Source organism: Haliotis cracherodii, unplaced genomic scaffold (assembly GCF_022045235.1).
Source record: "Haliotis cracherodii isolate W230 unplaced genomic scaffold, xgHalCrac1.p SCAF_22, whole genome shotgun sequence".
Taxonomy (NCBI): Eukaryota; Metazoa; Mollusca; class Gastropoda; order Lepetellida; family Haliotidae; genus Haliotis; species Haliotis cracherodii.
Window position 1 is genome coordinate 12,900,465 of NW_027266278.1, and position 15,162 is coordinate 12,915,626.

Sequence of the window (15,162 nt, forward strand, 5' to 3'; positions counted from 1 at the left end):
AACCACCGCGGTGTTTCGGACAAAATCCAATTTTCTCTCATTCACAATACCAGGGAGTTGTTTTTTGTGTAGAGCAATTCAGAACGACTTAATTCCTGTTTTTAATTTTTTTTAAACGTTTCGGCGAAATGACTTACAAAAACTTAAGACATTATTCCCCCTGACCTTTCTGGCGTTAAGGGCGACATATGTACATTCAAATAGCGTCCCTCGATTTTCATAACAATTGAGCGGAACAGCAAACGCCATCTGCCGCTCTGAAGCAAGCGGACACCACAATATACGCCACGTCCCCAAAATATATTTGACTTTAACCTGCTCCCACATTTAACAGAGACCTGATTTTCTTAGTTGACTTTAAAACAGATATCTATACTCACTCCATCCATGTCCGACACAATATTGCAATTTTGGTGCGGTCTTACATGGTCTTAGGGTATATACCAGGATAAACTTGTATTTAATCATTTAACTTATCTAAAGAATGAAAGTGATGGCAGATAACTTGCCATATACAAAGAATCGGTGAAACGCAGAATCCTCTTTCCATCTGGCTTTTGAAGTGGTGTGATTATTGATTTCGCGATTACAGCCTATGACAGAAAAGGGAAATCCACGCTGTTAAACTTGTGACGTCACATGATATTGCGAGTCACGTGATACACCAATATAGCTCGCCATTTTGGTTTTCTATTATGGCTCATTTGGACAGAATATGAGTCACTTAGAAAGAGTATATCTATTTTATTTCATTGGTTTTAGTCAGTTTTTACTCCACAGATGTTAGTAGAATGTGTAATAAGTCTGTCCAACCGATAAGGGAGCTTTCTAGACGAGGTGAGTAATGTATGTGGGTAAGTTTGCGAGAGCGACCCTTGTTTCGCTGGGCACGACCATAGTATCGCTACATATGGCGACGACGTTGAGTCTGTCAAGTTTCTCTTAGAAATTCGTGCATCCACTCTGAAAGAGTATACCTCGTGTTACAGTATCTAAAATTCGGACCGATGAATTTCCAGCCTCCAATTCTAGCACAAGGCCTCCAACGTAGCACAATTGATTTTTTTCATCGGCAATGGGTATGTTTTCGCTTGACAACAAAGGCCAGCAAACTAGTGTCATTGTACAATGGGATAATTTAACGTTGAAAGTATTCTTTGTTTTTGTATATTCTATAAATGCTAGTTCAGGTAGATGGCTTATTTAATATAGTTCATAAATACATAGAGAATCACATTCTAATCCAATTCTGTGTAAATCGTCAGCTGGGAGACACGACTTGACCTGAACAAAAGAACATGACATTGTTTGGGGCATGTGTTGAGCGAACGCAGGGAAAGGCCATGCTAACTCACAGCTGATCGAGGTGTCATATTTTTTACTCATGCTTCACTATATACATTCGTTATGTTAATTCCCATCAACTAATTTGATTTGACGATCTTGACTTACATAAATGTCTTTGTTTACAAACATTCATTGAACAATGTTGTGACAAAGATAAGCCTATGAGTTTTGGGCATAACAAAGGCATAGACAACTTCTTTGTCATAATCAGCTGTTAAATTTGTTGTTTTTATTATTTGGCCTAAAACATTCACATGTCTTTCAATGCTTGAAAATGGTTTTTTGACTTATGCTAATTGAGATATGTTGTATGCCTATACCTTTTGTCATTTGTTTGTATTAAGGGTAGACTTTAGATTTTCTGTATTTTCACAGAAGAATCAACTGACTGTGAAATATTTTAGCTTCCTCACTACTTACTAACATGAGTTTGTGATTAACCAGCATGCATGACAAGGGACATGATCAGCTGATAATGATGTGTCACATGTCAAACTGTATTTTCATGATAAAATTACACAAATTTAGGTCTTTTTTTTTGTTAAGTAGGTGTTATGAACCATTTCACAATCTATTGCCAGGATTTGCCAAATGCTGCATGTGCAAATTTTGATAATTAACTTGACCGTTGCCGTATCACAAGTCAGTCCTTTTCTAACCTTATCGATTTGGTCCCATGACTTATGCATGTACTCAACTGACTAAATAGCTCTGGGATGTTGTTGTAAGGTATGTGATTGTATTAGTACTCTACCAGTGGGCACATAACTTCAATTTTAGGTCAGGTCTTAACAAGGAACATTTAAATCAAATGAGGGAACTAAAATGAAATACATGTATTCACACAATGTCCTTCCAAAAGATTAAAAAAGAATATGCATTCTAGAGTAAATTGAGGTTAAGATAGATAGTTAAACATTAATTAACACGATTAATGATTTTGTATTCACTGAACCATCAGAATTCAAAGTCAGAGTTGGGCCTCGTCAGTGTTTCCCTAAAGTTAATAAATGAGGATTGGGTTGTCAAAATGTTTCTTCTGGTTCTTAGAATGTTACCATAGTGTGTAAATTTGGTCTATAATTAGAATAATGATAAATGGTTTGCCTGGTCTAGGGTTATCACACTTCAATGATACTGTTTAAATAACGCTGACTGTGGCATTATCACTAGTAGCAGTACGTGTATTCACCTTACGTTAACTCCAGTTGAGCTGTATCGGTTGTATATTTTCCAACATACCGAATCCCCTCGAGGGTATGCACATTTTGCTTGGTTGCACACACCTCAAGAAAATACAGTATCAACATATTCTAGTCTCTATTGCTGCTATGACACTGTAAATAAATGATTCTTTTTACTTAAAACAAACAAGCAGACACCATTCATCACATTTTATTCTCTCATGAGCAACAATCAAAGTTGTTGACTTAGCGGTGAGATTAGTTGAATGTGCATCCATGCATTCTACATCCTTGAAGTTTGCTATTAGTGATGCATTAGCTGTTGGATCCCCTGGCTATTTGAACCCATTATGACCCAGTGCTGCCCCCTTGTGGGCCTCCAGCTGATGAGCGACATGTGCTAATCAGTGAATTACGTAACATTACTGCTAGAATTGTTACATAAAGCTTTTGGGTCAATTTTCAGTCAATGATACTCTGGGAGATATTTCTTTTTCACTAATTTTATCTGGCTTGCCACTTTTGGATGGTAGTTGACAACAGATGGAAGTAAGATTTTCAATTATTTTTTGTGCCAAGAGAAAAGAGTTGTAAGACTCATGATACGTATACTGAAAGTTAACCTTAATATTTAAGTGAGTCTTTTAGAGAATTTGCTAATTAAATTTTACAGACAGTGGCTTCTTTTGCAGGATGATGGATACATATTGCAGTGTTGGACGTTGTTAGGGGTCTTTGAGATTTGATGCATTTGTATTTTAATGTAGGGACCTTGATGTTCAACTTGTAACATTATGGTTAAGACAAGGGCCGCTTGACTCCATGTTTTATTTTGAAATACAGAATTCGAAATCAGATGACAAGTCAATCTTGATTTTGCTATTTTTACGCATTAGACATATGTTAGTATATTTTACATTGTGTACCAAGCTATGTATGTAATGTATATGTATCAAAGTGTCTGTTTTGGTGGGGGTGCTCGGGTAGCCTAGTGGTTAAAGTGCTCGCTTGTCATGCCGAAGACCCGGGATTCGATTCCCGACATCAGAGCTCCAGATAAGCTTTTGGTGTTGTGGGTATTTTACCCATGCATTTTAAAATCATTGGGTATCAGTAATTCTACCTGCGTATTCAAATTTCTGTTACCCACTAGTTTTTACACATGTGTGTATTTAAGTTAAATATTTAAAAACACTATTCATCTAGTCCCTGCAAACTGGTGTCGTGTGGGTTCGAGAGCTTTATAGGACTCAAAAATACCACGATACTTCCACAAGAAAGTGTGATGGCAAATGATCATGATGTAACTGTCATCGAGTTTGGCAAGGTTGACGGAATGCCCCTTTATAATTTCAAATTAAGTTGCTGATTTGCTAATCGAATACGCAGGGTTACTTCACAATATTTTCATGATACGCACAAGTTTTATTTTTGTAGCGTATCTGTAATGTTCGTTGCGTATTTGATACGCTTGGATTATATTTTACTGTGTATTTCTGCATTTCTGATGTGTATTTCACGCAGATACGCAGCTTATCTGGAGCTCTGCGACATGGATACAATGTGTGAAGCCCATTTCTGGTGTCCCCCGCCATGATTTTTGCTGGAATATTGCTAAAAGCGGCGTAAAACCACACTCACTCACTGTTTTGGTGTCTTTTGCCACTACAATATACATAGAAGTAAAAAATCATAATTATGTACTTGGTATTCATGGTATTGCTATTTTGCTTTTGATACTTTTATATCCCATTTTGTACCTTGCTTATTTTTTGCAGTAATGTTTAGAAACATTTGGACATACATTAAGAAAATAAATGTGTTGTTGGACAAAATGCAATGTTCGAAATAAAGGAGTCCCTAGATGTTTGCTGCCATGGTAGTTGAATCTGAGGATCTCATACATTTCAACTTTTAACATTTGTGTTATGACAAGGCTCCCATTACTTTCAGGCATTTCAAAATCTGAAATGTTTTGCAGTTAACGTTGCTTAACCATTAGTCTGAGAAAACAGAAGTAGTAGAATAAACGTAGAATAAACATGTAAGGATATTGAAATTATATTTGTATATTAAATCGATTGTCTTTATGTCATTAGAATGAAGATGAAGGTAAGTGGGTTTATGTGCCCGTTTGCTAGAATTGTATCTTGTTTAGTGGTGGAGCTAAACGGCGATGCAGTATTGTATCCCGATATGAGGCCCATGATACTATACATCGATTTACCATGTTTACAAGCACTGTATCGAGACACATATGACACATTACAAGTTGTATTGGTGTAAAAACGAGAATAATAACTCAAACTGTTCAACAACCAGTATAGGCAGATTCTCTGGTATTTCATGGTTGGCTATGAACAGCATAACATTCACAGTGCCCTCTAGGCTATATTTCTACCCTACAATATCCCATCTTCCACCTCTGAAATTTTGAAACAAATGATTCAGGATTGTGATTGCCAGGCTGAAAGAAAGAATATCAACTTAATTAAAATGAGTACCATACTGTATCGGCATACGGTACGAATCGTATTACACCCAAAGTATGTTAATGCTTAACATATTGTGACATCTCTTTTCGAGTTCACAATGTTGATGCCATGAGCAACAATCCAATCTTGTTAAATGCTGACTATAATGAGGATCAGGTGGTTACAATGTGTGTCTGTCACCTGTGTTTAAACATGCCCTGATGACAGGTCTCTGTGATAAAGCAATATTATTGATAACTATGGTGTCAGACACCATTCAGCTTACAGGAACCCTATCCTATCTGTTCGTCTAGGACATTGTCATTCAAATTGTCCGAAATATTTTAATTTTTTTTAAAGTTGGTAATGATAAAAATGATTTGTTTTGTCAAAAGTTGAAAAAATCAATAGCGGCCACAAGAAAGGCACTGCATTTCATTGTGCAGACTTGTATCCCTGTAGGGGGCACGGGTGGCCCAGTCATCTAAGGCGCCATGATTCGCTGTGCAGAGATGCATCCCTTGGGCATGCCAGAAACCTATGATTGTGGATTCAAATCCTGGTTCGCCCCGATTGTGTTTCTAGGTTTGTCAGCACCATACCCGTGCTCGTGGGTTTCACCGAAGTGGTAAACATGCATCACTTTGGGCTTTCCTCCCACATAAAGCTGACACCCCGTGATATAACTGGAATACTGTTAAAAGCGGCGTTAAACCCAACTCACTCACTCATTGCATCCCGGTACGCCCTTTTTATGTTTCTAGGTTTCAGCGCCATACCCATGCAAGGGTTTAACCAAAGTGGTAAATGTCTGAGACCTTGATCACTTCAAGCTTTCCTCCCACAGTAAACTGACATTCTGTGATATAACCATGATAACTGGAATAATTTTCAAAGTGGTATTAAAACCGAATTAACTCATTCACTCACTCACTCACTCACTCACTCACTCACTCACTCACTCACTTAAAATGTCTAGACACCAGTTTGTCTTGCAAATTCACTGACATTACCATTGTTACTCACCTTGGTTCATCAATGATCAATTATTAATTTGTTTGTCATATTTATGGGACCAATTCCCATTTTGTTTTGTGGTAGTTAAGTATGGTTGTGATTGGGTTTGAGGAAAATGTAACCTGTGTGTTTTCTGTTGTCAGGAAAGGTGTTGTTGCCGGAGCCAGGAATTGTGTAAGACAGGCAGTGTTGTCCAGCTACCCACCCTGTCAAATGAGCAGTGCTAGTGTAGACTCAGTCTGCTATTTAGGATCACTGTGATCACTATACAGTTTCTGTGTACTGGTTGTGTAGTTCAAGAAATGAACATGGGCCAGAAAGTATCGGGTGGTATTAAAACTATTTCTAATTCACGAGAACCAACATACAAGGCTATCAACAGAGAGCCAGCGTACAATCCAGATTTCCAAAAACCTAGTCGTCTTGACGCACTCTTGGACATGCCTCCAGCGCCAAGGGACGTGCAACTGTCTCATGCCTGGAATCCGGACGACCGATCTCTAAATATATTCGTTAAGGATGATGATGCTATGACGTTTCATCGGCATCCTGTTGCTCAAAGTACAGATTGTATTCGTGGCCGAGTGGGCTACACGAGGGGACTCCATGTTTGGGAAATTGTGTGGAGTACACGACAAAGAGGCACCCACGCAGTGGTGGGCGTGTCTACGACTGATGGGCCATTGCACTGTGTGGGATACCAGAGCCTAGTCGGCAGTAGTAAAGAATCCTGGGGCTGGGATCTCGGCAGGAATAAACTCTACCATGATATGAAGAACAATCCTGGACTAACATATCCCACTCTGTTAAACCCAGATGAGAATTTTGTGGTGCCGGACAGTTTCCTAGTTGTGTTAGATATGGATGAAGGAACACTGAGTTTTGTTGTAGACGGACAATACCTGGGTGTGGCTTTCAGGGGACTGAAAGGGAAGAAGCTGTACCCCATAGTCAGTGCTGTGTGGGGCCATTGTGAAATCACAATGAGGTACATCGGTGGCCTTGATCGTAAGTATTTCAATATCAGTTTGGCTGTGTGTGTAGCTTTCCAGATGCTGCCTCTGCACAGTGTTCTATTAGCAGTCTCAGGGATCTATCTAGACCTGATTAGAGATCGATAGTCTTTGAAAAATGTCGGCAAAAAAATCCAAATTGGAATTAAACATTTCCGAGTTCATGCTGTTGTAGTTTGTAACTAATGTTATGGCTTGTAGAGGTGACTTGTATTTCAGGACATCAATATAGAGGAAGACGCTTTGATGCCTAGTTTAACAATATTGCATTGAATACAATGCTCCGATTCAATGATAAAATGCCTTTGAGTTTGAGTTTTGGAAGATAAGTCCCCGAGTTTTGATACTATTGATAGCCATTATATGATCTGGGAGAAGTGTAGGAATTATTGGTGCTGACACTGCATATTGAAGCAGGGCTGTGGTCATGGTGGTGTTGAAGTAAATTTAATACAGCTGCCACATCTGTCACAATATAGATATTTATAGATCCTCACAAGGCATCTGTTGTTCAGCTGAAATCTATTTTTGTGTTTGCTTATGTTCAATTCTCAGAGTTCGATCCAATCCCCAAATATTTTCTGTCAGCCATTGATTATTTTTATTTTGATATGTTCTGATGTGGGGTGTTACAAGTCACTTGTCTGTAAAATCTGGGGCTTTTTGTCAGCACTCATTTTCACTGCTGAGTCGGTTAAAAAAACGCTCGAATTGCAGACTAGCTGACGAATTGAATCTAAAATGTGGAATCACCAATGCGGATCGTCAGTCGGCCTGTAGGGAAACATTGGGACACGTGTTTCTGCTTTCATTTCATTAGTGCAATTCAACTGGTTTTGTTGTTGTTAGATCTAGTTGTATACCAATTGTACACAAAGGAGTTTTTATAGTTATACTATGTTTATCTTTTATGATATAACAGGGATAGAAATAACCTAGAAAATCTACTAGCTGGAATAGTTATTACAAATAGAACAAAACCAAAATGTCTGAATTTCTACCAGCCCTTCGCCCTTGCTTATAGGAACCTTTAGCATTAGTGAAAATGTCAGACTAGTGCTGATTTCTATCCCTGTATAAAGTAGACCCATCTTTACATTAACAAAAGTTTTTCTTGTTGTTTTTTACTAAAAGGTGTAAGCCATCAGAAACCTCAGTTCACCATTGTCCATTTTGGCAAGTTAATATGGAATGTGCCAATGGCCCATATGTTTAAAATAGGAACATCTCTCCATAGATCTATTATTCATCAGTTACATTTTAAAAATGAATGTGGTTGTTAAGCATGAGTTTAGCAAGTCACAATGTTCACATGAATTTTTTATTTATGAAGTTCATTTCCATTTCAGCTGAGCCATTGCCTCTCATGGACATATGTCGGCGCACAGTTCGACAACAGTTGGGCAAGAACAGATTACATGAAATACACCGACTTCCTCTACCCAATTCCCTTAAGAGTTATTTGCTGTACCAATCATAGCATGGACGGACGGACGGACGACGGACGCATACACAAGAATAGTTGTGACCCAGGACCCCCCTACTGTTTGTCTGCCTTGAGGCAAACCAGTTCATTCTACTGTGAAGGGGGTGTTGGAGATGGCATGTTCCACTCTTCCATTGGGGAGGTTCTGGAATGCAATTTTCACAACACTCCATATCACCAACTTTGACACGCTGGACAATTGAGCCAAATTAGGAACATTATATATTTTTTAAACAATGATGCCGCATGTTCTATGAAATGTGTGATTTTTTTAATGAGCCGTGTGAATGCAGCACTGATAAAATGTGATTTTTGCGGTTTTACGTGGGTATGAACAATGTTTTACAATGATTCCCAATGCTGGTAATTGTTCTAGGACAGAAGATTGCATTGAAGTCTGTCAATGGCAATTCTAAAAGTTATTTTGTCTCATGCTTTTAGATAGCAACTGGTTTTGGTGGCCATACCCCATATATAGCTTTTTTGAAAAGTATGTCTTGGACGATGGCTGCCCAATACTTCGATGAATTATCTTGAAATAGAAAGCATGTTCTGCTTTTTCTTTTATGGTAACTTGTTGAAGTTTTACAAGTTTATTGTAACATTATGGTATTAATAAGCAGACTTTTTAAGATTGAAATGTTTAAGCAGTGTGTTGCTGAGCTTTGAACACACAGCTCTTGTTATTACCATCTTTAACATTAGGAATCCAAGATTTCAGTGCATATTTGACCATGTTTGCTACTACAACTATTGCACAGATTTTACCAAATTTACTTGTTCCAATTACCACATTTTAATCCTGTTTGTCGGCAAGAAGACAAGAGCGTTGCTCAAGATAGAATTTCCAGAAGAAACCAATTTATATACAATGGTTATGTGACGGTGAGGTCAGGCTTGTGACAAGCTGTTTCTACACATATCAGTATGCAAACCCCAAAGAATGTCGAGATATTCATAGAACATGAATTATAATGTTACCATGGAAACTGAACATCCACTATGGTCATGTGAGATTGTAGTGGTAGTTATGGCATCTTCCTAATATTCACCAAGAACACCTCTTTGTCAAGATAGGTAAGCTTGTCAAGATGGCTCTTAAAGCTGAAGAAATGGCTATCTGTTTTTAGTAAGAAAAATCTGATTTAACAGTTAATATTCTGGTTCTCCTGGGAATGATTCTGACAATCATTTTTATGCAGATTGAAGTAATGTGTTCCTGTTATTTTGAGTTGGGGCTTGAGTTGGCACTGCAGCTTTATATATCACGCTCATTTGTTCTCATAGAAGACAATCCTGATGTTTTTTACTGACTGACGTAAAACACAAAGTAACTATAAACAGTGAATTATTACTAAGCATTAGATTAAAATATTACATAAATTAAAGTAAAATATTCCGTGGAAAAAGTCATCATGAATATTGTTTCTCTGTTATACCTTAACTGACAAAATAATGACTACACACCTTGTTAACTAAATAAGACTTCAAGACCCAATCAGATGGCTTTTAGGATGTAGATATATCAAGACCTTACAAAGTTGGCTTGTGTCACCATGCTACTACAGCGAGGGTTGGAACGATACACTGAAGTCATGATACGATACAGATCATGATACTTAGGTCACAATGTGTGCAATATTTTGGAATAAAATCTTATATATTGACAGAGAAAAGGAAATTCTGTAGCCCTTGTGCAGATGTCAACAATTTGTGCCTGGTTTTATTACAGATTGAAGCAGATTGGGATATTGTATTGTATCACGTCGTGCTGAATCGTTCCTCCTTACAGTACAGGACAGAGTTGTGTCAGTCGGCTGATACGTCATGCATAAGCTTGGTTGCCAGTTTGTTATCTGGGTCAAGAACTGTAGCATTTTTGCTCTGTAAAAAAAATGGTTTGAAGAATCCTTTGGGTAAACCTCCATATTGCTGTTATTTAAATGTAATCTAACTTAAAGAGTCTGATATTTATGTCTGATATATTTTAGAAGGAAAACATATCCTTGCCAGCTTTGGATAATTAACATGAAACCTGTTGAAATCTTTTAGCTGCCTGAGATCTGTCTCTTCTAACTACGTCATGTCTTAAACATTGACATTGCTCTTAAAACTGTCAGTTTGTGGTATATGTTAAGATGGATATGGTCACATTGCTACAGAAATTGGCAGTGTATGGTATATCTTGCAAACATTGCTTTAGTAAGATGGACATGGTCACTTTCAACCAGGAATCAACTAAGTCGCTTCTGGGTTATCAAATCTAGGCCATTTGTGAATATGATTAATTCAGTTGATTGATAATTCCTAGAACTCGAATTATCAGTTGGAATATTCACACTGATAACCGGCACCACGGGAATGTCAGTTTGAATATTCCGACTCTTTCCCTACACCAGATATTTTTAAACATGACCGCCATGGTTCTTCAGCTGTCAAAATCTGATTATTCCTATCTATCTGGATGAAGAGGCTGTTCGTGTATGCTTGTCCCAGCATGGGTTTTCCTCCAGTGAATGCTAGTCAAAGAGGTGAGGTTTTAGTCAACCAGTGTACGCCAATGGATAAATTAATTTAATTTTTTACAAATGTGTCATTGTGTGTGTACATATGATGTTTACAAGATGTTCTCACAATGCAGTGATGTCCTGTTGCCTTGTGGGATACTGTGCAATACTATTCATAGCCTAAAGTGTCAGCTCTAGGAACAGGTTAGAGATCATGTTTGCTCAGTTGTGGTTGGAGCTGAAGATTCTAGGAAGGTTGCCCATATCGGTATCCTAAGAAAGTTGCTCTTCTAATTTTGATATATTGTTTTTAATTTGGGCTATGGGGGATGTATTGACCAATAAGTTAAAATTCAATATGTTTCTATATTTAATTCATTTTAGGGCAAAATTGCATTTTCTTGGTTCTCATTCTAACGAGGATCTTTGAAAAATGATTAATTGCATTTAGAATCTATTGATTGAAAATAGCGGTTTTGACTTCCTTCCCAGAATTTCCTCTTTGATTTTTTTATCCACAAGCATCAGATGCTCTGTGTTCCCTTAACAAATTAAGTATTCAGTTGATTCAGTGTACCACTGTGTCTACTCCTGGTCCAATTGAAAGTGTCCGCATGCCACCCACTTTGGGCAGGCAGGTCGTTTCCTGTAACTGGGGCTGATAATTTGGGCTGTGCTATCTTATCTGTATAGCAACTCTGGTCACTGACTAGTGACAACCTGTAGATATGCGTTATATTTAAAACTTGCTTACTTATTAATATATATCTTTGTTGGTCATTTGATAAGTGTGCTTCTGTAGCAAGTGCTTCAGTTAGATGATGAGAATAGCTGTAGCAGGTCTGAAGGTGTATGCTACATCTCGTGTCCTGTGGGACTTAGTTAACAGGTTAACATTACAATTTTCACAGTTAACCTTTTGTTTTCTATTTTTGCAAACTCAGGAAGTTCACAATACTGCAATTAGTAAGGAATAGGGAATAAAATGTTAATGGAGCCATGGCAATATCTTGTCCATATTGCACCAAAATACCACATTGTTTTTAAACTATCATGGGACAAAGGGATGTGTTATACATTCATACTTTAACCAAGTATTAACTTTTTGTTTGATTGCTTTTGGATATAGAATATGAAATTTTGCAATTTCAGCTTTGTGATAATTAACTGATATCAATAGGTCAACAAATGTGTGGCGAGTCCATATTTTCCTGCATTTAGTACGTTATTGTTTGTTGGCAATTTTGTATATTTGAGGAATCTCAAACTAGTTGTACATTGTATTTGATGTTTTTAGAATCCAATTTATTGATTTGTTTTCAAATGAAACTCATTTGATATGAAAACAAATCAGTTTATTTGATTTTAAAATTTCAAATTTTTTTTATTTTGGGGAGGTTATCATCTGCCTTGCCAACTCTCGCACCATTGCCAGAGTGTCTCTTGTTATCATATCAACACAGTCGTCCACCAGATACACTTAGTATGTTCTGCTGGATATACCCAACCATTTCATTTGTACGACATACACCTTCAGATTTGGTAGTTTGTATGTATATTTTCACCATTGGTATAGTGAGGAAGCACCTGTGGGGACAGGGAGGTACTACCTTGACAGTGCTGTTTATTTGGTTCATTACTACGATCCCTAGGAAGGCCCTTGACGGTGGGCAAACTGAATCAAACAACCTGCTTCGTAAGACTGTAGTAATAACTTCATGTGTCATGTGATAAAATCATTCTCATTTGACAGTAATGGCATTTAAGTGACATCTTTCAAGCTTTAATTTGTTGAATGTGTCAGTTTTATTTTCAAACCCAAATGGGTATTTCATTTAACATTTTGATGAAAGTGATTTTATGAGTTTATTCTTTAGAGATGTTAATGTGAGGAAAGAATCAAAATTCAAGTCTTGTCAAGAAACGTATGTTAAAACTGATCATTATGCATTCATTTGTCGACAACCAAACGTTTTTTAATCATACTATCTTCTGAAAAGTTAAAAACTTAAATATTGATAATAGGAACATTGCACCTGGAAAAAACTCTTGTTAAATTTAACAGTTCAATCTTATATGGTCAATGTTGCAGATTGTGTCAACAATGGTTTTGTCACACAAGTAAAACACAGTGTTTTTGTTGACGGTATTTATTGAATAATGTGAAATATATAAATCCATTAAACGGTGCTGTATGTGTATTGGAAGCTTATTAAGTTGTTGAATGATACGGAATTTATTCTAATTTATAAGTAATCTTTATCCATAAAGTGTCATAATATCTTGAACGCTGATGGGAATTACCATTGTACCGATCCTGAGATTGTTTCTTGGAATATAAATTTGGCTTGAATTTTGATTTTGATACATCACATGCACTCTTCATTTTAGTTTTTCATTTTATACTTTTAAGTCAATTATTTTAACCAGGTTGTTTCCTTAATGGAAATGTTGATAATCATTTTAAGTTGTAAACATCCCCATAAGAAGGTCCTGTGACAACTAGATCGCAAGCGACAGCACTAAACTTTTCACACACCTAAATGATCAATTTCTTATTGTCAAATCCATTTGAATCTACACTCTAAATATTGTTCGAACCAACACTTGAACGTTCATAGAATGAACCTTAAAATGACCATGCCAAAGTGTAAGAATTAACCTTTTGATAACAAATATTATAGGCTGGACTAGAGTTGTGGTAATGTGTTGTTGAAAGGGTTAAGCTGTGCATACTGTTGTATTTATTTGCAGCTTGCTGCTAGATAGACTGATTGGGAGAGAGTAAGAGAGAGAATGTTGATGAATGAGTGAGTCCGTTGGAGCATGTGTGTTGTGTTTGAGATGGAAGGTAACTCACCATGTCCCAGCACAGCACATTGTCCTGCCAAGTTTTCATGGCGGAAAGTTTTGTATAACAAAGCTTCTTTTACATAATTTTCCACTTAGGGATGTAGTTCTTACTAGCATACTGTAATATCTGTGCTATTGTTTTAAGATTAAGGTAAACACTTTCAGTAAAAAAGAATGTTTCTCTTGGTCTTTGTGAATGATAATCGTTCTATGGGTGGACCATATTTGACAGATTTCAGGAAGCAAATTAAAAAAAAAATCAAATCAACTCTAGAAATCTTAATCAAATTAAGATGTCAGAGTTGCACCATGATTAATTTGTTATGAAACCTTTGAAAACAAAAAATCACATATTTTCCAAAATCTCAACATTTTATTATTTTTTACATTTTGATAGTTTTTACATCTTAGGCTTGTCTGTAAAACAAACAAATTGGTCCGGCCTCAGGAGGATTTTATGATAGAAAATAAGTGAGTGTTGTGACAGGTGCTGTGCTGAGGATATAGTGCAAGTGAAGCTGAGCAAATTGTATATACATCCCTGCGTCTGTATGTTCGCGTGCATGTACTGCGTCCAGCGTCCCTGTCTATCTGTTGTGGGTCCACAGTCTAGATGTCTACGGTTGTCTCTGTGGCTCGAAGGTATTAATTTTATGTAATAAAACAGTCACGCAAAGCCTTATAAGTCGACTTGCTGTTGTTTTTCCTTGTTCTGTATTACAAGTTGAACAGGCTCTGTTACCAGGCAAGCCAAGAGGTGCTGGTGGTGGTGAACGGAGGGATCACCTTGCAGAAGACTGAGTTTGATCCCCCAGGATACAATGTGAGGCCCGTACCCCTGCTCTGATGTGGCTGGAAGATTGTTTGTTGTTTAATGCTGCACTCGGGAATATGACAGCTATATGATGGCGGTCTGTAAATAATCGAGTCTGGAACAGGCATTCCAGTGATTGACATCATGAGCATCAATCCACGCAATTGGGATCAATGACATGCATCAACCAAGTCAGCGAGCCTGACCACTCAATCCTGTTAGTCGCCTTTTATGGCAAACATAGGTTGCTGAAGACCTATTCTGCGCAGGATCTTCAGGGGTCGGCTGGAAGATTGGGGCCGGTAGGGTAGCCTAGTGGTTAAAGTGTTTGCTCATCACGCAAGGGCCTGAGTTTGATTCCCTACTTGGGTACAATATGTGAAGCCCATTTCTGGTGTCCCCCTGCCATGATGTTTCTGGAATATTGCTAAAAGTGGTGTAAAACCAAAATCCCTCACTCACCGGAG

At 37.5% G+C, this 15,162-nt stretch overlaps 1 protein-coding gene across 1 annotated transcript; it reads left to right on the forward strand.

The window, feature by feature from the left end:
* Positions 1 to 676: 676 nt before the first annotated feature.
* LOC139471191 (SPRY domain-containing SOCS box protein 1-like) lies at positions 677 to 14,554 on the forward strand. Its single transcript, XM_071253475.1, has 3 exons — positions 677 to 837; positions 6,166 to 7,030; positions 8,385 to 14,554. The coding sequence occupies exons 2-3, from the start codon at positions 6,325 to 6,327 to the stop codon at positions 8,513 to 8,515; spliced, it is 837 nt and encodes a 278-aa protein (XP_071109576.1). The 5' UTR covers positions 677 to 837; positions 6,166 to 6,324; the 3' UTR covers positions 8,516 to 14,554.
* Positions 14,555 to 15,162: the final 608 nt, after the last annotated feature.